This window comes from Carcharhinus amblyrhynchos, chromosome 12, assembly GCF_965287045.1.
Source record: "Carcharhinus amblyrhynchos chromosome 12, sCarAmb.v2.hapA, whole genome shotgun sequence".
Lineage (NCBI taxonomy): Eukaryota > Metazoa > Chordata > Chondrichthyes > Carcharhiniformes > Carcharhinidae > Carcharhinus > Carcharhinus amblyrhynchos.
The window spans coordinates 49,325,108-49,351,404 of NC_137335.1; the positions used below are offsets into that span (position 1 = coordinate 49,325,108).

Sequence of the window (26,297 nt, forward strand, 5' to 3'; positions counted from 1 at the left end):
TTTGCCGATTTGTTGAGGGTATTGGTGTATAAATGCCTGCTGGAAGTATGGAGAGTAGGCAGATCATTACTTCATGTCAATGGTGCCGACTTGCAGTTCAACATGCCAGCCAACAGCTTCGCTTAGTCTTAGTGAACTAAACACAAGGACTTTTTAATCAGATCGTCAAATAGTTACAAGTTAGTTGCTGCTTAATTTCTACTTGTTTCTGCAATTGTAGAAGTGCTTGGTGGTTTCTAAACTTTTTTACTGTGACTAAAGAGTAGTGTGACAGGTGCTTGAATTCAAGGACTACGCACACCTTGATCCCATTCATGGGAGCAGCAATATATATTTCCATTGGACCTGCGCATGACAGGGAAAATAAGCAACACATCACAGGACAAACTGCTGGAATAGTAAAGCGAAGAAGAAGGGTGAGAAGGAGAAGAAGGGTGAGGTGGCATGGTGGCACAGTGGTTAGCACTGCTGCCTCACAGCGCCAGGGCTCCAGATTCAATTCCCAGCTTGGGTCACTGTCTGAATGGAGTTTACAAGTTCTCCCTGTGCCTGGGTTCCCTCCGGGTGCTGTGGTTTCCTTGCACAGTCTGAAAGCTGAGCAGGTTAGGTGCATTGGCCACGCTAAAGTCTCCCTCAGTGTACCCAAACAGTTGCCAGAGTGTGGCGACTAGAGGACTTTCACAGTAACTTCATTGCAGTGTTAATGTAAGCCTACTTGTGACTAATAAATAAACTTTAACTTTAGCTCTTCATGGGAGGTCTTGTACACCCAGGCTCTTCAGGAAGCAAGTCTCCTATCTGAACGTCAGCAAGGAACAGTGGATCAGATATCTCCATTTCACTTAGGTTGCTCTCACTGAAACCCACCACCTTTTGTCTCAGAGCAGGGTGAGGATGTGTTTAATTCCTTTCAGGTTGGAGCAGTGATATTTATAACGTCTCCTAGTTTTCCATCCATTGTTGCATGCGGAAGGTTATGCCCTCACCCATAAAAACCACTGACTTTTCTGACATCATTTGTCACTTGTTCTCTAGACTCACTCACCTTTCCAGCATAGATTGGCACAGTATGCTTTCATTTTGAATAGTTTATCTTTTAGAACATAAGAACATAAGAAATAGGAGCAGGAGTAGGCCATCTAGCCCTTCGAGCCTGCCCCGCCATTCAATAAGATCATGGCTGATCTGTCGCTGCTCAGTTCCACTTTCCCGCCCTCTCCCCATAACCCTTAATCCCCTCTCTTATCAAAAACCCATCAACCCGCGTCTTAAAAATATTTAGCGAGGCAGCCTCCACCACTTCAACGGGCAGAGAATTCCAGAGATTCACCACCCTTTGAGTGAAGAAGTTCTTCCTCAACTCCGTTCTAAACCGCACCCCCCCCTTTATCTTGAGGCTGTGCCCTCTAGTCCTACTGTCCTTTCTGAGCGGGAAGAGTCTCTCCACCTCTATCCTATCCATCCCATTCATCATCTTATACGTCTCAATGAGATCTCCCCTCATTCTTCTAAACTCTAATGAGTACAAGCCTAGTTTATTCAGCCTCTCCTCATAGCTCAACCCCCTCAACTCCGGCATCAGCCGGAGTTTTAACTTCACTCATCTCTTTCATGTAATAGATGCTGCAATGGAAACCACATGGATTCCAGCAACGCCTATCTTTGCGTTGGATAGTTATTATCATAGAAGATGTGCCAATACTCTTTCTTCCAGTTCCTACCCAACCGCCCCTCCTTGTCCTCTTCCTACCTTAAACTGACAGTCAGTGCTGTTAGTTTGTAGTTTTCCACTCTCCCTCTTCAGGTACCATGGCTTAAGAAGATGTTGGCAATCACGGACATCCCTGTGTTTATCTATGGTTATGCTTGGAAAGGTACAGCAGTGGTTTGCTGTTGCTTTCTGCAGGTTCTGGCTGACCAGGGGCTGTCCTGCATTTACTGTCTGCCATACGCATATTGGAAGCATTTGCAGGTTGCTAATTAGCCTGTTTTGTCAAGTTCTGAATGCGTCTTTCTGTAACCGTCAAGTACTGGACAATACTTTTGCATGTCATTTCTTCTTGCCCTCTTCAACACCTCTGCAGTGTTTGACAAGCTGTGAATTGTAACTCTGCCACTGTCCGCTCTGTGCGTATTCTTGTGTGGTTCTGGGTTATGATGTGGAGATGTCTGGGTCTACCAGGCTTAATGTAACTAGTACATTTCTAATAGTGGTTTGAATTCCAGTCCCCGCACGTCAGTGTGAAACTTTCAAATGAAGTGCTAGAAACTCGATGTCTGCTTTATGTTGTATATAAACCTTCATACGGAAGGGGCTGTAAGGTTCTGAATTAAATGTAAACTTGTGAACTTTTGAAAGACACAATAACACTAACAGTTTAAGTACCCTTTGTAGTGTTAACAATTCCCCCAGAGACAATATAAAGGCTCTGGGAACATCCAGACTGGAATGTGTATGAGACATTTTAACTACTGGCTAGCCCCACCTTTCTAGGGATAGGGGGGAGGTGTGTCATCTTTATTATAGCTACAATGAGAATTCACTCTGTCAATTAGATCAGAAGGTCTTTTTAGATCATTAATTTTTAATTGTGGTTTTGTTTGTTCTTGAATGTTTCCTTGGTATGAAAATGTCAGATGCCTTAAGAGTGACATAGATTCGAGTTTGTGAGTCTCATGCTGTTCACCTATAAACCAGCACAGTCCTTCCAAAGTCTAGTAGATATAGTTTGAAACTTAAAATTTTCTTTTTGATTTAAAGCTGTGTTTCAGGAGATAGCTGAACTTTAATCTTAAATGAATAACTAAGCAATATGGTTTCTCAATTCATTAGACAAAAATGCAATAGTTACATATATATAAACAATCATGTCTTCTTGTGAAGAGAATATCAATTTTTTGTCTGCATTGACCCATGATAGCAGCTAGGTAGATCCTGGCAGACAAACTTGTCTGTGAGTTTCAGGGATATCTTAGAAATTTTTACCCCCTCTAAAACCCATCTCCTTCACATTGTAATCACATGGGCCTTGTATCCAGGTAGAAAAGTAGATTAGCTTTCCTGGAGACCCTAATTCTTTTTAATCTTGGAAGTGTTTAAAGCAGAACTATTTATAACTTCATGGTTCTCAACACTTCTGGGACTTTGGAGACTCATAGTCTAGCCACTGTTGGCACACAAGTTGCTGCTACCATCTCCAATTGTAAACACTTTGCAACTTCTTCCTAGTAAAACAACCTGGCCTTCCTTTAATCTCTTAACAATCACACCACTCAGGCTTGCTGTCAGGCAAACTGTAGAACAGGTCACATGATCCATTGATTTTTACCTTAAATTAGAATTCCAAAGCATATACATCTTATGAACATAATTGTAACAATTTCAAAGTATTTAATTGGCGCTAGTGTGCTTAGAAATATCTGGTAGTTGTGAAAGGTGATTTATAAATGCAAATCTGTCTTCCATTTATTGGCTGAATTCAGAACATTATTTTCTGGCTGGCTTTAGTATTAAACAGGCTTGTTATTATTGGATATCTGCAGTAGCTGGCTACTTATTATTGGCTCGCTGCAGAAACAGGCCAGTTGTCATTGGCTGACTGCAAGCGCAAGCCAGTTATTATTGGCTATTTGGAATAGCACGCTGCTCACTATTGGCTGCAGTTGCGGTGGGCTAATTATTATTGGCAGTCTGTAGCAGAATGGATTTTTAATTTCAGCTGTGTGCAGTAGTAGGCCAGTTATTACTTGTTGATTGTAGTAGCAGGCTAGTTATAATTGGCTATATGCAGCAGTGGGATATTTATCATTGGCCGTTTGTAGTAGCATGCTGCTTTTTTTTGCAAAAGTATCATAAATGAACATTACCAAATATTGCAAAATGACCATCACAATATGTACAATGAGATTCAAATTGTCTGCATAGATCATGTTGCACTCTGAGGTACTTCAATACAGTTATGATGCATGTAATATTTACTATATATATTCCAATGTGAGACATACAGCTCAAGGGGTTCTATAAAGCTCCCAGTCTGTCTTGTACTGTGGCTCAAAGGCTGTAGATGATGACCTTTCCTCATTCTGCCTCTCCAGCTGCTGCCCAAAGCTTTAATGCATCCCTGAGCATATTCCTGGACTTTGGAATGTGCCAGTGCATTACACTAGGTCATGGACGGTTCTTTGTATTGGAAGACTGACAGCATCCTTCACTGAGTGGATGATCCTACAGCTGCTGTGGATGTTAATCTTGGTGTGCATCCCTCAGAACAGCCCATGAAGTTCATCCCAGAACTGCTCAGGATGAATCCCAACAAAAAATCCTGCCTCTCCCTTTTTTGCAAAGGCACACTACGGAAGGAGGTGGGCAATGATCTCTTCCCACCACAGCCATCAGGAGGCTATCGTGTAGAAGGGGTGAGACTCTGGGCCTGAAGGAAGGTTCTGACGAGGAGGCAGATCTTTCTCATCACCAGCCGAGCGACAATTTGATTCTTGTTTGTAGCTAGTAACCAATCATCATTTACACCAGTCATTGCAACAATACTTCAGACAGCCAATAGGAAACCAGGTTCCTGCTACAAACAGCCAATAGTAAATAGCCAAGAGTAAACCAGCCTGCTGTCAAGTCAGCCAATAGTAAACCAGCCTGATATTACAGACAACCAATAGTAAACCAGGTTGCTGCTACAAAGAGCCAATCTTGTTTGAAGGCTCTGATGATGAGGCATTCTGCCAGATAACTTTAACAGTATGCTCCGGAAACCACCCAACAGGATCATCATCTCCTTTTCCGGCACGGTTTCTAAGACATTACATGCAGTTGCAGAGAGACTTGCAGTCAAAGATGTTTCTGTACATAACCATTTGCACAAGGGATAGGTGGCATGGCACAGTCCAACTACTTGGAGCATTCCGTAGTGCTGTGCCCATCTTTTGCAATGCCGGGGACAGCTAGAATCTCAGCACATAGCTGTGTAATTTGCATACTGATGTCAGCTTGATGCAGCCACACATAAAAGTGATTATCATGGCAATATTGGGCACACTTTCTCCCCTTTATCTGAATGATTGAACATGATATATATATCATGAACGTATAAGATGATGAATAGGATGGATAGGATAGAGGTGGAGAGACTCTTCCTGCTCAGAAAGGACAGTAGGACTAGGGGGCACAGCCTCAAGATAAAGGGGGTGCGGTTTAGAACGGAGTTGAGGAGGAACTTCTTCACTCAAAGGGTGGTGAATCTCTGGAATTCTCTGCCCATTGAAGTGGTGGAGGCTGCCTCGCTAAATATTTTTAAGACGCGGGTTGATGGGTTTTTGATAGGAGAGGGGATTAAGGGTTATGGGGAGAGGGCGGGAAAGTGGAACTGAGCCACGACAGATCAGCCATGATCTTATTGAATGGCGGGGCAGGCTCGAAGGGCTAGATGGCCTACTCCTGCTCCTATTTCTTATGATATCCCTGTGAATAAGGTCCATTTTTGACCTCTAGTTGAAGCACAAGATGTTGCTTACTACTGGCTGTTTGTAACAGGAATCTAGTTATTATTGACTGCCTACAGTAGCAGAATATTTACTATTGGCTGTTTGTAACAGCAGGCTGGTCTAGTATTGGCTAACTGTAACAGCAGGCTGGTCTAGTATTGGCTAACTGTAACAGCAGGCTGGTTTACTGTTGGCTGTTTGTAACAGCAGGCTGGTTTACTATTGGCTGTTTGTAACAGCAGGCTAATTTACTATTGGTTGCTTGTAACAGCAGGCTGTTTTGCTATTGGCTATTTGTAACAGCAGGCTGGTTTACTATTGACTGTTTGTAACAGCAGGCTGATTTACTATTGGTTGCTTGTAACAGCAGGCTGATTTACTATTGGTTGCTTGTAACAGCAGGCTGGTTTACTATTGACTGTTTGTAACAGCAGGCTGATTTACTATTGGTTGCTTGTAACAGCAGGCTGATTTACTATTGGTTGCTTGTAACAGCAGGCTGATTTACTATTGGTTGCTTGTAACAGCAGGCTGGTTTACTATTGACTGTTTGTAACAGCAGGCTGATTAACTATTGGCTGCCTGTAACAGCAGGCTATTTTACTATTGGCTGCCTGTAACAGCAGGTTATTTACTATTGGCTGGTTCTAGCAAGAACTTGGTTTCCTATTGGATAGCTGTATTGTTGCAATGGTGATTGGTTACTGGGTGAGTGCTGGCTTGTTATTGGTTGGTTTTATTGAATGACAGCAGCTACCCTGGGGTTGAATGGTCTGAGTGTGAAGAGTAGTTAGCTGAAGTGTTGGAATATGTCTGCTCTGGGAGTGGGGCGGTGTGTGTGCATTGTTTGGATCACTCTGCTCGGTTTCAATGGGCAGCTCGCACAGGATGTGAAATTGAAACATGCCCCTGCGCCGCAGACAGCTGTCCGCCTATTTACCGACTCTGACTTGGCCAAATACAACGGAGAGGAGGTAATCTAAGTGTTTGGCAGGGTGACTTGTTAGAAAACTATTTAATACAGCTGACTTCCCGTTTGTGGTGGGGATCCGTTTTAAGGATTTTTTGTGGACTACCCGGTAGTAAATTGCTGTGTCATTCCATTATTTTGCCGTTTCCTATAACCTATTCCCACCCTAATATTTCTCTATTCGTTTTTAATTAATAGTTAGCCTAATCTATATTAAACAACATGTTGATAGCACAGTAATCGTTGCTGATTTGTGAGTCCCTAATTGCTGTGAACTTTGACATCTATTTTCCAATTTTTTAAAAAAAGATATAACCCATTCGTGACATGAGCAACCAGACTTTTCATCCATGGGCAAGAGGTGTCACTAGTTAGGCCAGCACTTATTGCCCATCCATAATTGCCCTTGTGAGGGTAAGTCTTCTTGAACCAGTGAAGTCTATGTGGTGTTAGGGAGGGAGTTCCAGGATTTTGACCCAGTGACATTGAAGGAATGATGCTATAATTTACAATTTGGAACATAGAACATTACAGCGCAGTACAGGCCCTTCGGCCCTCAATGTTGCGCTGACCAGTGGAACTAATCTAATGACCCTCTAACCTAAACTATTCCAATGTTATCCATATGCCTATCCACTGACCATTTGAATGCCCTTAAAGTTGGTGAGTCCACAATTGCTGCAGGCAGGGCATTCCACGTCCTTACTACCCTCCGAGTAAAGAACCTATCTCTGACATCCATCCTATAATTACCACCCCTTAATTTAAATCTATGTCCCCTCGTGTTAGCCATCACCATCCAAGGAAAAAGGCTCTCACTATTTAGGGATGGTGTTTACTTCGGAGGGAAAGTTTTAGATGGTGTGTTCCTTTGCACGCTGACATGCCTCACGGTTCCAGGGACCCGGATTTGATTCCTGGCTTGGGCATCTTGTCTGTGTGGAGTCTGCACATTCTCCCTGTGTCTGCTTGGGTTTCCTCCAGGTACTCTAGTTTCATCCCACAGTCTGAAAGACATCTCAGTTGGTCATGCTAAACTCTCCCTCAGCGTACCTGAACAGGTGCTGGAGTGTGGTGACTAGGGGATTTTTCACAGCAACTTCATTGTAGTGTTAATGTAAGCCTACTTGTGACATTAATAAATAAGTAAATGTTGTGCTGTCAAAGGAGCCTTGGTTCGTAGATGGTTCTGAGTGCTGCTACTGTGCCTTGGTGATGGAAGGGATGTCAGTCAAGTGGGTGACTTTGTCCTGGGCATAGTTACCAATGGGGAAGTGAGACAGACTGATAACCCCTAATTTGTCTACCTTTCTGTCTGTAATCAGTACGGTTTAAATTTGTCTTAAGGCTGAGTTATGCTCCCAAACCCCCGTTTTTGTGTATTCAATTTATACCAAGTCACTAGCAGCAGACTTGCATAGATTTTAAACCAGAAATATTATTTGTTCACACTCACTTTTCCCAGGAAGGTTCATTGCCACTTTATGCACATCACATACATACAAGAAAGACGCAGTAAAAGATGGGCATTTTACTACTGTGAATATTCAAACCAAACAGAATAATTACTGGTTGCATGTTTTTAAGAGTGCAATTCCAAGTTCCACTCCTGAGAGTTGCACAGCAAGTGGAGTAGAAACTTTATTAATACTTGTAGCCAGAGGAGCAGTCCCCTTTTCCAGTTTAAACTCTGCTTCTTTCAGAAATAGGCTGAAGGCTAGATATTGTAGCTTTGATTTCAGCAGTGATGCTCCTTCTGATGTGGTTCTTGCATTCCAGCTGCCTGTCGCAAAAGCACAGTGAGAAGTTTCACAACCCCAGGTTCAAATCCAACAGGTTTATTTGGTAGTACAAACCACAAGCTTACGAAGCACTACCCCCTCATCAGGTGAATGGGAGTTCTGTTCACAAACAGAGCATATGTAGATACAAATTCAATTTACAAAATAATGGTTGGAATGCGAGTTTTTACAGGTAATCAAGTCTTAAAGATACAGACAGTGTGGGTGGAGAGAGGGCCAAGCAGGTTAGAGAGACATGTATTGTCTCCAGCCAGGACAGTTAGTGAGATTTTGCAAGTCCAGGCAAGTTGTGGGGGTTACAGATAGTGTGACATGAACCCAAGACCTCGATTGAGGTCGACCTCGTGTGTGGAACTTGGCTATCAGTCTCTGCTCAGTGACTGCGTTGTCGTGTGTCATGAAGGTCACCTTGGAGAACACTTACCCAGAGATCAGAGGCCGAATGCCCATGACCGCTAAAGTGTTCCCCAACAGGAATCTTGGCTAGTGATTATCGAGTGGTGTTCATTCATCTGTTGTCATAGCGTCTGCATGGTCTCCCCAGTGTACCATGCCTTGGGACATCCTTTCCTGCCAACTCGGCCAACATTGTTTATTTGATACACTGCAGAAAAGGATGCAGAAAACAATACACATCTCTTTAACCTTATTGTAGGAGTATAATATCGAGGGTAGGACTCCTAGCAGTGTAGAGGATCAGAAGGACCTTGGGGTCCGGGTCCATAGGACTCTTAAACCGGCCTCACAGGTGGAGGATGTGGTCAAGAAGGCGTATGGTGTACTGGCCTTCATTAATTGAGGGATTGAGTTTAGGAGTCGGGAGATAACGTTGCAGCTTTGTAAGACCCTTGTCAGACCCCACTTGGAGTACTGTGTGCAGTTCTGGTCGCCTCACTACAGGAAGGATGTGGAAGCTATTGAAAGGGTGCAGAGGAAATTTACAAGGATGTTGCCTGGATTGGGTGGCATGCCTTATGAGGGCAGGTTGAGGGAGCTAGGTCTTTTCTCCTTGGAGAAACGAAGGATGAGAGGTGACCTGATAGAGGTTTATAAGATGATGAGAGGTATAGATAGCCTCTGAGAATCCACCCTATTTCCCAGGGCTGAAATGGTCGCTATGAGAGGACACAGGTTTAAGGTGCTGGGGAGCAGGTACAGAGGAGATGTCAGGGGTAAGTTTTTCACTCAGAGGGTGGTGAGTGAGTGGAATTGGCTGCCATCGGTGATGGTGGAGGCGAACTTGCTGGGGTCTTTTAAAAGACTTCTGGATGAGTACACGGGGTTTAATGGGATTGAGGGTTGTAGATAGGCCTGGTAGGTAGGGATATGATTGGTGCAACTTGTGGGCCGAAGGGCCTGTTTGTGCTGTAGTGTTCTATGTTCTAACTTGTGTTTAACCCTCTCTCCACTCACATTGTCTGTACCTTTAAGACTTGATTACCTGTAAAGACTCACATTCCAACCATTATCTTGTAAATTGAGTTTGTGTCTCTATGTGCCCTGTTTGTGAACAGAACTCCCACTCACCTGATGAAGGGGCAGTGCTCCGAAAGCTTGTGGCTTGTGCTACCAAATAAACCTGTTGGACCTTAACCTGGTGTTGTGAGACTTCTTACCGTGCTTACCCCAGTCCAACGCTGGCATCTCCACATCACGTTGCAAAAGCAACAGGGTTTGTAATAAAGGCTTTCAAAAATCTGATTTTTGGGTCATGTGATTGACTATTGATACATAATGGGAAACTAACAATAGTCTATTCATGTTGATGAAGGAATTAACACGTTCCAGGATCAAAGGTCATCACTGTACAATGGAGGCCAGTAGGGGTCCTAATATTTCTCTTGTGCGTAGTAAATTTTGTTAGTTCTCCTTTGTTACCTGGTAGTTCTGAAGACACAGATTCCGAGCGTTATTGTCCTTGTTGTGTTGAGATAATGGCAGGTCTGACATTCCACGAGGATGTCATCTAGGTGTGTTCATATAATCCACTTTTAGAAACTTCCAAAACCATAACAAACCTCAAGTGACCGGTGGCAGCCATTTTAAAGATCACTGGGCACTTTTCATAGAAAGCATGCAAGGTTTAAAAATTTTGCAATACCCTCGTATCTTGTTAGCATGATAGTATCCTCAGTGTGAAGAAGGGACTTCATATCCATAAGCACCACACACTGATCACTCCTACCAGCACCACCAGTGGACAGACGCATCCGTGATAGGTAAATTGGTGAGAGTGAAATCAAGGAGGGTTTTCTGTATGTCCTTTAGGATTTGGCCAGTTCAGTCAGTGGTGGTGCTGCTGGATGCCACTGTGGATAATGGACACAAATCTCCCTCCAGAATACATTTTGTGACCTTGTCACCCTCAGTGCTTCTTCCAATTGGTATTTAACAGGGAAGATTTATTTTTATTCACCAATTTTGTGCAAGCGCCCCCCTCCGCAAAACATTTCCATCCTGTTATAACTAAACATTCTACGCCACTAGGCCCAGAACCCAAAGCTCCGATTGAGACAAACCTTTGGTTGGAGTATTGATGGAACTTTGAGTCTCGGCAACTAGATTCATGATTTCTCCCAAGAATGTAATTGAAACGATCACAACTTGTGTCGGTATAATGATGCTGTATAATAATGCTTAAAAAACATTCATAGAGCTGCAAGTGAAATGGATGCAGAGCCAAAGCAGGGGCTGACAGGTAGTGTGTCAAAGTTTAATCAGAGATGAAGCTGAATGTAAAGAGCTATTTAGGGAGAGAGTCAGAGACTCTGGGTTAGATGGCTGAAGGCACGCTTGCCAAGTGTGATTTCTCTACCTCTCATTCATGGGGTGGATTAAGAAATTTTAAATCTGAGACATTGAATAATAGGGAACAAAGTAAGTGGGGAAAAGGATGTTGGGCAAATAGGATGAGGCATGCTCTGAAGAATTTGAATGAGTTGATGTTTAGGTGCAAGATAAACCTGGCCAGGAGAATAGTGAAATTTCTACGTTGCCAGAATAGATGAGGATTATAGCAGCAGGAAGGTTGCGTTTATGGCAAAAGTAGACAATATTCTCTGCTTTAGTCACCTTTCAGCACTATCCCCATGTCTCCTGATGTAACTATTATCCAGAAATCTATAGAGTTCTGTCTTGAACATGCTCAACGATTGGAATTCTCTACCTAGAGACCTGGGTGTCCTTGTACACCAGTCAAAGTAAGTGCGCGGGTGCAACAAGAGCGAAGAAGGCAAATGGTATTTTTGTTTTATTCATTTGCGGGACATGGGCATCACTGGCTGGCTGCATTTATTGCCTGTCCCTAGTTGCCCTTGAGAAGGTGCTGGTGAGCTGCCTTCTTGAATCACTGCATTCCATGTTCTTTGGGTCGACTCACAATGCCGTTAGGGAGGGAATTCCAGGATTTTGACCCGGCAACTGTGAAGGAACAGCGATATATTTCCGAGTCAGGATAGTGAATGGCTTGGAGGGGAACGTAGGTGCTGGTGTTCCCATTTACCTGCTGTCTTTGATCTTCTAGGTGGAAATGGTTGTGGGTTAGAAAGGTGCTGTCTAAGGATCTTTGGTGAATTGCTGCAGTTCATCTTGTAGGTAGTACACACTGCTGCTACTGAGCATCAGTGGTGGAGGGATTGAATGTTTGTGGATGTGGTGCCAGTCAAGTGGGTTGTTTTGTCCTGGTGTCAAGCTTTTTGAGTGTTGTTGGTGCTGCACCCATCCAGGCAAGTGAGGAGTATTCCACCACATTCCTGACTTGTGCCTTGTAGATGATGGAAAGGCTTTGGGGAGTCAGGAAATGAGTTACTCACTGCAGTATTCCTAGCCTCTGACCTGGTGTTGTAGCCACTGTGTTTATGTGGTGAGTTCAGTTGAGTTTCTGGTCAATGGTAACCCCAAGGATGTTGACAGTGGGGGATTTAGTGATGGTTACACCATTGAATGTCAAGGGGCAGTAATTAGAGTGTCTCTTATTGGATGTAGCCATTGCCTGGCATTTGTGTGGCGTGAATGTTACTTGCCACTTGTCAGCCCAAGCCTGGAGATTGTCCAGATCTTCTTGCATTTGAACATGGACTGCTTCAGTATCTGAGGAGTCGTGAATGGTGCTGAACATTGTGCAATCATCGGTGAACATCCCCACTGCTGACCTTATGATGGAGGGAAGGTCATTGAAGCAGCTGAAGATTGTTGGGCCTAGGACACTAACCTGAGGGACTTCTGCAGTGATCTCCTTGAGCTGAGATAACTGACCCTCTGTAACCATCTTCCTATGTACCAGTATGACTTCAACCAGTGGAGAGTTTGCCCTGTCATACCCATTGATTCCAGTGTCGCTAGGGTTCTTTGATGCCACTCTTGGTCGATTGCAGCCTTATGTCAAGAGCAGTCGCTCTTACCTCACCTCTGGAATTCAGCTTTTTTGTTCATGTTTGAACCAAGGCTGTAATGAGGTCAGGTACTAAGTGACCCTGGCAAAACCCAAACTGGGTGTCACTGAGCAGGTGGGGATATTTGTGGGGCCTCCTCCTCCAGGAGAGACTCTTCCCGCTCAGAAAGGACAGTAGGACTAGGGGGCACAGCCTCAAGATAAAGGGGGGGGGGGGCGGTTTAGAACGGAGTTGAGGAGGAACTTCTTCACTCAAAGGGTGGTGAATCTCTGGAATTCTCTGCCCGTTGAAGTGGTGGAGGCTGCCTCGCTAAATACTTTTAAGACGCGGGTTGATAGGTTTTTGATAAGCGAGGGGATTAAGGATTATGGGGAGAGGGCGGGAATGTGGAACTGAGCTACGACAGATCAGCCATGATCTTATTGAATGGCGGGGCAGGCTCGAAGGGCTAGATGGCCTACTCCTGCTCCTATTTCTTATGTTCTTATGTATTTATGACAGGATGTGAAAGGACTGCAGAGCTTAGATCTGATTCATTGGTTGTGGGATCGCTTAGCTCTGTCTATCACTTGCTGTTTTTGCTATTTGGCATGCAAGTAGTCCTGTTTTGTAGCTTCACAAGGTTGATACCTCATTTTTAGGTATACCTGGTGCTGCTCCTGACATGCCCTCCTGCGCTCTGCATTGAACCTGGGTTGATCCCCTGGCTTAATGGTAATGGTTGAACGGGGGATATGCCAGTCCACGAGGTTGCAGCAGATTGTGCTGGAGTACAATTCCACTGCTATTGATGGCCCGCAGTGCCTCATGGATGCCCAGCCTTGAATTGCTAGCTCGGTTCAAAGTCTGCCCCATTTAGCACGGAGATAGTGCACACAACATAATGGAGGTCATTCTCAATGTGAAGGTGGGTTTTTGTCTCCACAAGGACAATGCGGTTGTCACTCTTACCAGTACTGTCATGGGCAGATGCAGCCGGCATTGGTAAGGATGAGGTCAAGGATGTTATTTCCTCTTGTTGGTTCCTTCATCACTTGCTGCAAACCCAGTCTAGCAGTTGTATTCTTTAGGACCCGACCAGTTTGATCAGCAGTGCTGCTGCCCAGCTACTGTTGAAATTGAACATCGTACTCTGGGTGCGGGATTTCATTTTGCTCCTTTGTCACCCTCAATGTTTCCTCTAAGTGTTGTTCAACATGGAGGAATAGCCGAAGGAAGATGTGGTAACCAGTCGGGGGTTTCCATGCCCATGTTGAAGTGCAGCCATGAGACTTCACGGGGTCCGGATTCAATGTTAAGGTTTCCCAGGGCAACTCCCTCCCGACTGTATACCACTGCCGCCACCTCTGCTGGGCTTGCCCTGTCGGTGGGACAGGGCATGTCCAGGGATAGTAATGGTGGTGGCTGGGGCCTTATCTGTAAGGTATGATTCTGTGAGAATGACTATGTCAGGCTGTTGTTTGACTAGTCTGTGAGACATCTCTTCTGGTTTTGGCACTAGTCCCCAGATGTTAGTAAGGAGGACTTTGCAAGGTTGACAGAGCTGTTTGTTTTGCTGTTGTCTTTTTCGATGCCAGGTGATCCATCTGGTTTCACTTTGTTGAGACTTTGTGGCGATTGTTACAACTGAATGCTTGCTAGGCAATTTCAAAGGGCAGTTGAGTCAACAACATTGCTGTGGCTCTGGACTCCCGTGCAGGCCAGGCCAGGCCAGGTAAGGATGGCAGGTTTCCTTTCCTGAAGTGCATTAAACAAAACTTGGGTATGTTGGCTTTCATAACAAGAGGATTCGAGGACAGGACCAGGGATGTCTTGCTGCAGTTATACAGGGCCTTAGTGAGACCATACCTGGAATATTGTACACAGTTTTGGTTCCTTATTTGAGGAAGGATGTTTTTGTTATGGAGTAAGTGCAGAGAAGATTTACCAAATTGATTCCTGGGATGGTGGTACTGTTGTGTGAGGAGAGTTGAGTGGTTTAGGATTATGAAGAGAGATTGAGGATTATAGTTGCTGGAGTTCAGAAGAATGAGGGGGAACCTCATCGAAACCTAGACAGGGTAGATGCAGTAAGGATGTTCCCAATTGGCGGGGAGAGTCCAGAACCAGGAGTTGCAGTCTGTGGGTACAGGGTTTAGGACTGCGATGAGATATTTCTTCACCCAGAAAGTGATAAGTCTGTGGAATTCTCTACTACAGAAAGCAGTTAAGGTCAAAGCATTGTCCGTTTTCAAGGAGTTAGATATAGCTCTTGGGGCTAAAGGGATCAAAGGACATGGTTGGCAGTAGTTGAGGCCAAAAAACTTTGTTTTCAAAAGGAGCTAGATATAGCTTTTTGGGGCTAAAGGGATCATAGGACATTGGGGAGTGGGGGAAGCAGGAACAGGTTATTGATTTGGATGTTCAGCCATGAACGTTAATGAATGGTGGGACAATTGGCCTGCTCCTATTTCTATATTTCTATGCACTGGTTGTTCCAAACCCATGACCTCTATCACCTAGAAGGACAGCAGGTGTATAGGCATGTCTCCACCTGCAAGTTCTCCTCAAGCTTTACACCTTGGAACTATCTCTGGATCAAGAACCTGGAACTCCCTTCCTAACAGCATTGTGGGTTTACCTTCAGCACAGATTGGAGAGGTTAAAGAATGCAGCTTTCAATTACCTTCTCAAGCCATTGGAGAAGGGTAATAATTACTGGCATTGCTTTTATTCCATGAATTAATTTTGAAAGAAAAAATTAAATCTATTTGGCAATTATTTTATCTGCCATTAATTCTTTTTGTTCTTAGAAAGATCAGCCCATCTACATGGCAGTTAAGGGAGTTGTATTTGATGTCACGTTGGGAAAAGGTAAACATAATTTTTGCATATCGTCTGGCTGATTTTCATTAACAGGTTTTTGAATGAAACGGATGGATCCTTCTTAGCAATTTATTGTCATATGGTTTATCCTCTATCTCTTGAAATTCCTTTACTTGTCCACTGCCCCAAATAACTTTATGCATCTTGGACAAGTTTGTTCCTGAAATGGGGGGTATGGGTGGTGGGGAGCAAGGGAGATAATATGGCAGCATCAGCACTTTTTTTTACAGTACTACACTATCAGTTCGAATCCCAAACCTCTATAACAGTCAGATTTGTTTGTCATAGTTCAGGTGAGTGCTTTCTGTTCTCCAACAAGTCAAAAGACAAATAGGGAAATGAATGGCACTGGTTGCCAGACTTTTGTTGGAAGCGGAAAGAGGAAAACTAATCTAGAACCTTTCCATTTTCCAACAGATACAGTTAGGATGGTTGGTGAGGGGCTGAGGAGTATTGACATGGGTAAATATCATGCGTTGAACTCCGATGTCTGCCCTTTTCTAACCATGGAGTTTGTTGTAGTGCAGGCTACTGATAAACCAACCAATATATACACTTGCTAGTGCTCTGGTCTGTGGTCATAAGCAAGGGTGTGCAATGTGTATGTTTGTACAAGGCATTCTTGTTCATAAGCTTAGGAATTGATTCCAGGTCGTATAATTGGTTGCAGCATAACAGATTCCTCAGTCTTTAGTACAAATGCTTGCTAGAGGAACTTGACGTCCCCTCGAGACAAATCTGCACATGAAACTATTCTTAGGGCAACATGGTGGCACTGTGGTTGGCACTGTTGCATCGCAGCACCAGAAACTGAGTTCAGTCCTGGCCTTGGGTAACAGTCTGAGTGGAGTCTGCATGTTCTCCCTGTGTCTGAGTGGGTTTCCTCCCGCAGCCTGGAAGATGTGCTGGTTAGGTGCATTGGCCAGACTAAATTCTCCCTCTGTGTACCTGGACAGGAGCCGGAGTGTGGTGACTAGGTTATCTTCACAGAAACTTCATTGCAGTGTTAATGTAAGCCTACTTGTGGCACTAATAAATAAACTAAATTTCATGATTTAGACCAAACCTCATCAGGACCATTAAGACTGTGGATCTTTTGCATCAATATTCCTATCTGTGAAGGCAGAAAATTCAACATCAATACTGTGTTTAGGATGGCAAAATTAAAAAAAAAACACATTCTTGACTTGTTGCGGGAAGAAGTTTGGACACCAGTCACCGTTCGGGCTGAGAGTATGATATTGTCTGACCATGGACCTTGAGGTAGAAAACAGAAAAATCAGTTTTAGGACCACTAAAAATATTAAATATTGAAGCACAGAATATAAATGGTGAATCTATTTTTTTTAAATCTAAAGACAAAAGCTAGAGCTTCAGAAATACAATTTTTTTCATCAAAATATATAAACGTGCTTTTATGGATATCACTGTCAGTCTGCATACTTTTGCCCATATTACTATCTGCTCAGTTTCCCTTGCAGCTCCTCCCATGTACTGGAGGGAGTGAGGTGTATTTCTTTGCAGTGATTATACGAGTACTTTCACAATGATAATATACAGTAATATGACACAGCAGATCAAAATTCAAATGTATTAAAACACAACTTTATTTAATTCTTCGTCATCAACTTTGTAATAACAGAGGGAGATGTGGGAGACAGAACCTGAGAGAGAACAGTGGCAGACTTTCCATTTTAAAATTGAATCCTATCAAACTGATCTCAAAATTTGCAATGAAAATGTTAGATTTGTGCAACAGATATATTTGTGACTTTCAGGGCACCATGCAGGAGATGTTCAATGAACTGAATCCTAATCAAATCACACTGTAATGATTTGAATGGGACCAGACATTACCTCCAAAGGGGAAATAACAGCAGGGGGGAATTCACTTTTACTTCCAGCAGACCCAGATAATAATAGTTACACAGTAGGACCCCAGCCACAACAACCATCACCATGGCTTTGCTAGTCTTATATCTTGCCAATTCTTGTGATATTCAATTTTTTCCCAAGGCTATTGATTACATTCTGACTACGTTGTTTTCCTATCAGATCTTTTGTTTCAACTGCCTTCTAAAGAATGATCTTAATTGCTTTAAAGTTCATTTTTAAATAAGGCCATAAGAAATAGGAACAGGAGTTGGCCATTTGGCCCCTTGAACCTGTTCTGCCATTCAGTAGGGTCATGGCTGATGCGACATTCCTCATGTCCACTTTCCTGCCCTTTCCTATAACCCTTGATTCCCGTACTGATCAAACAGCTATTTATCTCGGCCTTAAGTATATACAGGGACTCTGTCCTCACAACTGTTTGTGGCAAAGAGTTCCAAAGACACTCAACCCTCTGAGAAGAAATTCCTCCTTATCTCAAACTTAAATTGGCACCCCTTTATTCTTAAACTATGCCCTCCACTCCTACACTCTCTCCCACAGGGGGGCAACCTTCTCTCGGTATTTACTCTGTCAAACCTCTTAAGAATCCTAAAAAGTTTCAATGAAATCATCTCTAATTCCAATGAGTAGAGTCCCAACGTGTTTAACCTTTCCTTTTAAGACAATCCCTCCTTCTGCCTTCACAGGTAGAAATATTGATGTGAAAGATCCACAGACTCATGATCCTGATAGGATCATCCTTGTGATCCTTTTCTGATCTGCCTCCAATGAAGTAATGTCTTTCTCTAAGTAAGGCAACCTGAACTGCTTTCGGTGCATCAAAGATGATCCCACCAATACCCTGTACAGTTGTAGCAAGACTTCCCCACTCTTTGAATCCAATGCCCTTGAAATAAGAGCCAACATTTCATTAGCCTTCCTGATCACCTGCTGCATTGTGTGCTAGCTTTGTTTTTCGTACACAAGTATCCCTAAGTTCCTGTTGCATATCAGTGGCTGTCTTTGTAAACTACAGTTTAATTAATTCATAATATTGTGAACGAAGCAATATTTTATCTTCAGTTATAAAAACCTATCTGATGGAATGATAAAACAATGCTACTGTCCTTTACTCTGACTTTCGCATCTGGTCAATTTTAAACTTAACTAATAAAATCTCTCTAATATTGGAAAAATACTCAGAACTGGTTAGGAAATAAAACCTGGTGAACAGGCCGGCCTGTGTTGGTGCTTCTAATTCGTGTGGTCAGTGGTGCTAATCCTGTATTTCTTTGTATATGTAACATGTGCAGACTCCCAGTGGAAAGTTGCATGGAAGGGGAAGGGGAGAGTGCTACATTCGGAAAGAGTATGTAGCTTTGAAGTTTGCTGCCTACACAACTGGTGACGAGAAAGTTAACGGCTGGAATATTCCAGCAGCTCGTGCCCTGCTGCCAGTGCAAACAAGGACAGAGAATTTGGTGCTTAGCAACATCTCTGTTCAATGCAGCAGGATCGGAGAATCCCACCAACGTGAATGGCAAGAATATTCTGTCCAGTGTTGTGAGTTAATGTCTTTATTTTCATGTCTAGAATTTTATGGCAAAGGCAGTCCATACAATGCACTAGTGGGAAAAGATTCTACCCGAGCTGTAGCAAAGATGTCCTTGGAATCTGAAGACCTGACACATGATGTGGTAAGTGTTCCTTCCTGAATCAGACATTCACGTGTGCTCACTCTGACTATTTAATACCATAGGGTGGATCCTGTCTAATTGTGTAGCAAAGATAATTTGAAATTTACTGTGTGTGAAATTCTAGAAGAATCATTATTGATTTGAATTGTGATATGTCCTTATGACTTTATAAATGCATCCTCTAATTAGTGGAATTCTCCACATTAAACGTATGTAACCAGAAGTGTAATGTTACTATGTCATATTTCACACGAGTTTTACTTTCACATTATTTCACTTTAAGATCTGTTTATCTTTTAAGGTTAAGTTCTTTTTTTGCCATATTCAATGAAACTATAAAGATGTGATGATTTTATAATCCATGCTTTTCTTTTTCTTTAAGTTGCTATATCGCAAAGGACCCAATAGCAATCTCGATGCTCTTAAGTTTTAGAAGCAAATTTTAAAAAAATTAAGCTTGTACATTCTGTCCTTTCCTGCCAAACTATGGTCATTATTACATGTACCGCTGCCCTGCTCTGTTGCTTTGCCCTCTCTCTCTAATTTGCCAAAATCATCCCTCGTGATCCCTGGCCTCTGCACTATTTAGTTTAAAGCCTTAATAATGCTCACCCAACCTTCCCTCATCCCATCCTGAGGGGAGGGAGGAGGAATGAGCATTGGGAGGGGGAATAAGCGTTTCAAAGGGGTGAGAAGGGTGTGAACATTTTTCGTGGATGGGTGAGCGCTGGAGTACTGTGTGCAGTTTTGGGCGCCGCACCTGCGCAAGGATATTTTGGCCCTGGAGGGAGTGCAGAGGAGGTTTACTAGGCTGATACCGGAGTTGAGGGGATTGAGCTATGAGGAGAGGCTGAATAAACTAGGCTTGTACTCGTTAGAATTTAGAAGAATGAGGGGAGATCTCATTGAGACGTATAAGATGATGAATGGGATGGATAGGATAGAGGTGGAGAGACTCTTCCCGCTCAAAAAAGACAGTAGGACTAGGGGGCACAGCCTCAAGATAAAGGGGGAGGCGGTTTAGAACGGAGTTGAGGAGGAACTTCTTCACTCAAAGGGTGGTGAATCTCTGGAATTCTCTGCCCGTTGAAGTGGTGGAGGCTGCCTCGCTAAATATTTTTAAGAAGCGGGTTGATGGGTTCTTGATAAGAGAGGGGATTAAGGGTTATGGGGAGAGGGCGGGAAAGTGGAACTGAGCCACGACAGATCAGCCATGATCTTATTGAATGGCGGGGCAGGCTCGAAGGGCTAGATGGCCTACTCCTGCTCCTATTTCTTATGTTCTTATGTTCTTATTGTCGGGGAGGTTCAAACATTGCTTGGGGAGATGATTGAAAGGGAAACTTGATCAAGGTGGGGGTGTGGAGGGTGATGGAGCATTGTCTGGATTGGGGGGGGCGGCATGAACATTTTGGAGAGCTGCATTGTAGGGGTTACCATGGTGCTGGAAGTTTTTCTGGCAGATTTACTTTGAGCTGGCTTTATACTTGTTTGGAACAGCTCCAGGCAATCCTGTGTTATAAATATAGAGCAAACAGGCCGTCTCATCCCATTGTGGTTCGGAATTGTGCAGAGGTCAGGCAGTGTTAAACCAGCAGTGGAAGTTTACAAGTTTATTTTTACTGTCACAAGTAGGCTTACATTAACACCGCAATGAAGTTACTGTGAAAATCCCTAGTTGCCACACTCCAGTGCCTGTTCAGGTACACTGAGGGAGAATTTAGCATGGTCCACACATTTTTGGACTGTGGGAGGAAACCGGAGCTCCCGGAGGAAACCTGCACAAACATGGGGAGAGTGTCCACCCTTCACACAGACTGACCCAAGCCGGGCCCCTGGCGTTGTGAGGCAGCTGTGCTAAACACTGGATCACCATGCTGCCATGTAAGTACCACACGTGTGCACATTGGGACTTTCTCAATGTCATTGACCACTCACCATATTGGAAGATTCAGGCCATTGTCTTAAGTGGGTGATGGTGAGTTTCTGGAATGAGCTGCCAGAGTTAGTAGTAGAGGCAGGCACAATTTCATTTTTTAAAAAGCATTTAGATTGTTACATAGGTATGATGGGTACAGAGGGATATGGGCCAAATGCAGGCAATTGGGATTAGCTTAGGGGTTTAAAAAAAAAATGGGCGGCATGAACAAGTTGGGCCGAAGGGCCTGTTTCCATGCTGTAAACTTCTATGACTCTATAAATGTCAGCACCAGATGGCACTTGGAGAATTCCAATGTTAGATGTACAATCCTGCCTTGTTGCTATTGTCTGTCATGCCCCCTAGATGGTGCTGTAAGATCTTTACCTCAAATGGCATCTTTCACAATAACATGATTAAACTTGCTTCTTACCTGTCCTTGTGTCTTTTAATATTATTACTAAAGGCTTTTGATGCAATCTCCAGCCTTCACTTACTGGGCAGCCACCCATAAGCCTTGCCCTGTATTGTGATTTCCCTAGAGGTTCTCTACAAAATGCCCACCCCAACCCAGTTTGAGAAGCACTGACCTGCTGTACGTCCTACTTCACATGTATAACCAATTCCCAGCAGAACAGCAAAACCTTTGTAATCAAATCTCTACTTAATGTGTTGGGGCATGGCATATTTGCCAAAGTGGACATAAGTTGTCATGCATGTCAATATAAAATCTAATAAATATTTTTGTGTATAAAATATTTTGTGTTGAATACACATTGAATTATTATTTTAAACTCAAAATCTTAATAATCCAAAAATGACTCATGGAAGCTTATTGAGCGAAATACTTCGATCAGAATCAACTGTCTTTTATCCGTTAATCCTTTATTCATCTTCCTTAAGTATTTGTCTAATTTTAAATTATCTTTCACTATAATTTTTCTATGCTATTTTCTGTATTTTTTCTTTATATTGCAAACACATCTTTTCAACTTTCTGTGAGCAATACTACAGATTTATAATGTCTATAACTGTAAATCATTGCGTGAGTTCTGCAGTAACAAGACTATCCACGTATTTTTTCCACAAAATGGAACTATAAACTGATCCATTATTACTTTCTACAGAGATGGCTCTGTAACACCTCTCAACTCTACGACAAGTATAACTAAAATATATAATTTCCTTAGACTAGAAATGAGCAAAGCCTTGGAGGTTTACTTGCATATGAAAAGAGCTTGTATTTTGTGTAGATAAGAAGTTTTGCATATACCTCAAACTTCCTTTCAGCCAATTTCCTTTTCAAACTTTCCCCATCAAATTCGAGCCTGTATAAGTGTACAGCCTATCCTTCAACTCTGTTCACCTTCCTTGTGTACCTGAATAGAATCCTTACTGTTCTCACTCATGTGAAACCAGGTATTTTTCTAACTCTCCTTCCTCTTTTATTTCCCCGTCAACTTGATCTCCTGAAGAAGTGGAGTTCTGTGAGGATGTGTCTAGGGCGGTGGATAGAGGAGAGCCGGTGGATGTGGTCTTTCTTGATTTTTCAGAAGGCGTTTGACAAGGTACCTCACAAGAGGTTATTGCAGAAGGTCAGGGGACATGGAGTTGGGGGTAGGGTGTTAGCGTGGATAGAGGATTGGTTGTCAAATAGGAGGCAGAGAGTGGGGGTCAATAGGTGCTATTCGGATTGGCGGTTGGTGACTAGTGGAGTGCCCCAGGGGTCGGTGCTGGGGCCTCAGCTATTTACCATTTATATAGATGATCTGGAGGAGGGAACCGAGTGTAGAGTGTCGAAATTTGCTGATGACACCAAGATTGGTGGAACGGCAAATTGTGCGGAGGGTGTGGAGAGTCTGCAGAAGGATCTAGATAGGCTGGGCGAATGGGCCAGGAACTGGCAAATGGAATTTAATGTTGGCAAGTGCGAGGTGGTCCACTTTGGTAGGAATAATGGTAGGAAGGATTGTTACTTACGTGGCGAAAAACTGCAGCAGGCGACGGTGCAGAGGGACCTCAGGGTCCTTGTGCATGAGTCGCAAAAACCCAGCTTGCAGGTGCAGCAGGTGGTCAGGAAGGCTAATGGGATGCTGGCCTTCATAGCGAAGGGGATTGAATATAAAAGTAGGGAGGTCTTGCTGCGGCTGTATAGGGCATTGGTGAGGCCGCAGCTGGAGTACTGTGTGCAGTTTTGGGCATCGTACTTACGCAAGGATATTTTGGCCTTGGAGGGAGTGCAGAGGAGGTTTACTAGGCTGATGCCAGAGTTGAGGGGGTTGAGCTATGAGGAGAGGCTGAATAAACTAGGCTTGTACTCATTAGAGTTTAGAAGAATGAGGGGAGATCTCATTGAGACGTATAAGATGATGAATGGGATGGATAGGATAGAGGTGGAGAGACTCTTCCCACTCAGAAAGGACAGTAGGACTAGGGGGCACAGCCTCAAGATAAAGGGGGTGCGGTTTAGAATGGAGTTGAGGAGGAACTTCTTCACTCAAAGGGTGGTGAATCTCTGGAATTCTCTGCCCGTTGAAGTGGTGGAGGCTGCCTCGCTAAATACTTTTAAGACGCGGGTTGATGGGTTTTTGATAAGCGAGGGGATTAAGGGTTATGGGGAGAGGGCGGGAAAGTGGAACTGAGCCACGACAGATCAGCCACGATCTTATTGAATGGCGGGGCAGGCTCGAAGGGCTAGATGGCCTACTCCTGCTCCTATTTCTTATGTTCTTATGTTATGTTCTTATGTTCTTAAAAATGTACCCTTAGGATGCTCCAAAGTGTCTTGCAATGAATGAACTGTTTGTTTAAAGTGCCATAATGTATGCAACAGCTCCTTTACACACAGGCGCAAGAATAAACAAGAAGAATAGCTACTTTTGTTTTTCAGCGATGGTGGCTGAAAAAGGATTGCTGACCAGGATATCAGGAGAATCTTTTCCTATCAGATATTGTCCCAGAGTGTTTTATATCTGTCATGATGTGGGTATGCCGGCGTTGGACTGGCGTAAACACAGTAAAAAGTCTGACAACACCAGGTTTTAGTCCAACCGATTTATTTGATAATATACTCACAAGCTTTCGAGGGACACCCTCTTCGTCAGGTGAATGGAGAGTCTACTCACAAGCTTTCGAGGGACACCCTCTTCGTCAGGTGAATGGAGAGTTCCATTCTCCATTCACCTGACGAAGAGGGTGTCCCTCGAAAGCTTGTGAGTATATTATCAAATAAATAGGTTGGACTAAAACCTGGTGTTGTCAGACTTTTTACTGTGTTTTATATCTGCCAGAGTAAGCAGTCAGGATTTCACTCATTCAGAAGATGACTTGTCTCTGATTATAGCAGCATGTTTTCAGTACAGCCCTCGAGCCAGTCCGGATTGTGTCTCAATCCTGTGTGGAAGAAAGATGAAGGAAATGGTGCAAAAGGAGCTATTTCTAACAGTTCTTAAATTTTAGTACCATTTTGATCAGCCAATCTCTCAGTAATCTCTAACACGTGGTTTTCCATTCGGACTTGTGAACTGTGTTTTCTTTGTAGATAATTTGTCCCTGCAATTTGGGAATACAAAATGAAAAGATGTGATCTTAATTTCAGCCTTTATGGTGGAGTGTGATCTAGCAACTCTGATTTTATATTGAGCATCTTTCGGTTCCAGCAGATTTGGAATGGAATGTCTGCCCTCATATTTCCAGAAATGTTACTATTTATTTTATTTTTATTTGCTAACGGGATGTGGGAATCACCAACTCGGCCCACATTTATTGCCCATCCCTAATTGCCTTTGAGAAGATGGTGGTGAGCTCCTTTCTTGAACTGCTGCACTCCATGCGGTGTAGATACAGTATTGTTAGCATGTTCCAGGATTTTGATGCAGGGTCGGTGAAAGAAAGATGACCTGGTTCTGTGTCAGCATGGAGTGTGGCTTGGAGGGGAATTGCAAGTGGTGGTGTTCCCGTGCACTTGCTGCCTTTGTCCTTCTAGCTTGTTGATCACAGGTTTGGCAGGTACTGCTGAAGGAACCTTGGTGGGTTGCTACACTTTTGCCACTTCGATGATGGTGGAAGGATTTAAGGTGATGGGTTGGGTGCCAATCAAGTGAGCTGCTTTGTCCAGGATAGTGTTGAGCTTTTTGCATCCATCCAGGCAAATGGAGAATATTCCATTGCGCTGCTGACTTGTACCTTGTAGATAGTGGACGGGCTTTGGGAAGTTAGGAGGTGAGTTACACTGCAGAATTCCTAACCCGTGACTTGCTCTGGTAGCCACAGTATTTATAAGGCTAGTCCAGTTCCGTTTTATGTGTGTGTCTGTGTGTGTGGTTTATGTCCTACAGCCCTCTAAATTTGTAGCCAATGTAATACAGCTTTTACATTTTATCTATGTTTTCTTCCCTTTTCCATTGTTTTACAGACAGGGCTCACTGAAGATGAATTGAAGTCTCTTGACGATGTATTCAATAATTTGTACAAGGCCAAGTATCCTATTGTTGGCTACACAGCACGTCGAATCCTTAATGAAGATGGCAGCCCCAACAAAGATTTTAAACCTGAAGATCAACCCCATTTTAGTATTAAAGATGAGTTTTGATCTAATTTGTATTAAAATGTCTGTTTCATGTTTTTGTATTGAAAATATAGTATCCATAGTCTGTATACTACTTTTTATAACGTTTTTGTATTGCAAAAGAATAAGAGGACAAAGAAAAATACAGCATAGGAACAGGCCCTATGGCTCTCTAAACCTGTGCCAATCATGATGCCTTAACTAAACTTAAAAAAAAATCTGCTGCCCTTACTCAGTCTGTATCCCTCTATTTTCTCCCTATTCTTGAATAAGAACAGGTTTCCTGTGAAAGTCAAAGTTTGAGAAGTGAGTTTTTTTCATAAGCTAAGTACTGTGATTTTTCAACTTTGATATTGAAAATTTTAGTGAGTTTATACTGAGAGATTGAAAATGAGGAAGGAAACCAAATATTGACACTAATTAACATGTGAATTTTGCTTGTGTTGCATTTAATAAAATGTATTTGATTTCCATTTGAGTTTTTAATGTTTTTAATTGCCTGTCTTCAGACTCATCGTGTCTGAATGGGCAAAAATAATCAATAGTGCTGAATAATCTCATACCTGAGCCTTTTCCATCTCTTTCAAGTACCCCAACCCCTCCAGGAATGATTGTTGCTGGGGTATAGTCCCACATCCCCCACTCCATAAAGAAGGAATGACTGATGGGTGTAGTCTTGGGATGACTGACAGTTCCAAATATGCAAAAGCTGATCTCAT

General features: G+C 43.1%; 1 protein-coding gene across 2 annotated transcripts; it reads left to right on the forward strand.

Annotated features, from left to right (window-relative positions):
- The first annotated feature begins 1,761 nt into the window (after window positions 1-1,761).
- Window positions 1,762-26,056, forward strand: nenf (neudesin neurotrophic factor). Of its 2 annotated transcripts, none has more exons than XM_080199804.1 (4): window positions 1,762-1,874; window positions 15,449-15,509; window positions 18,990-19,093; window positions 25,426-26,056. In XM_080199804.1, exons 1-4 carry the CDS (start codon window positions 1,857-1,859, stop codon window positions 25,600-25,602), a joined length of 360 nt encoding a protein of 119 aa, XP_080055930.1. In that variant the 5' UTR covers window positions 1,762-1,856; the 3' UTR covers window positions 25,603-26,056. The 2 variants fall into 2 exon arrangements, with proteins under 2 accessions (XP_080055930.1, XP_080055929.1); XM_080199803.1 differs by lacking the exon at window positions 1,762-1,874 and adding an exon at window positions 6,271-6,467.
- Window positions 26,057-26,297: the final 241 nt, after the last annotated feature.

Coding starts and splice junctions, on each gene's coding strand:
- nenf (XM_080199803.1), top strand. CDS start 6,303: ATGTCTGCTCTGGGAGTGGGGCGGTGTGTGTGCATTGTTTGGATCACT. Junction 6,468..15,448: donor CCAAATACAACGGAGAGGAG/GTAATCTAAGTG, acceptor TTTTGTTCTTAG/AAAGATCAGCCCATCTACAT. Junction 19,094..25,425: donor AAGACCTGACACATGATGTG/GTAAGTGTTCCT, acceptor ATTGTTTTACAG/ACAGGGCTCACTGAAGATGA.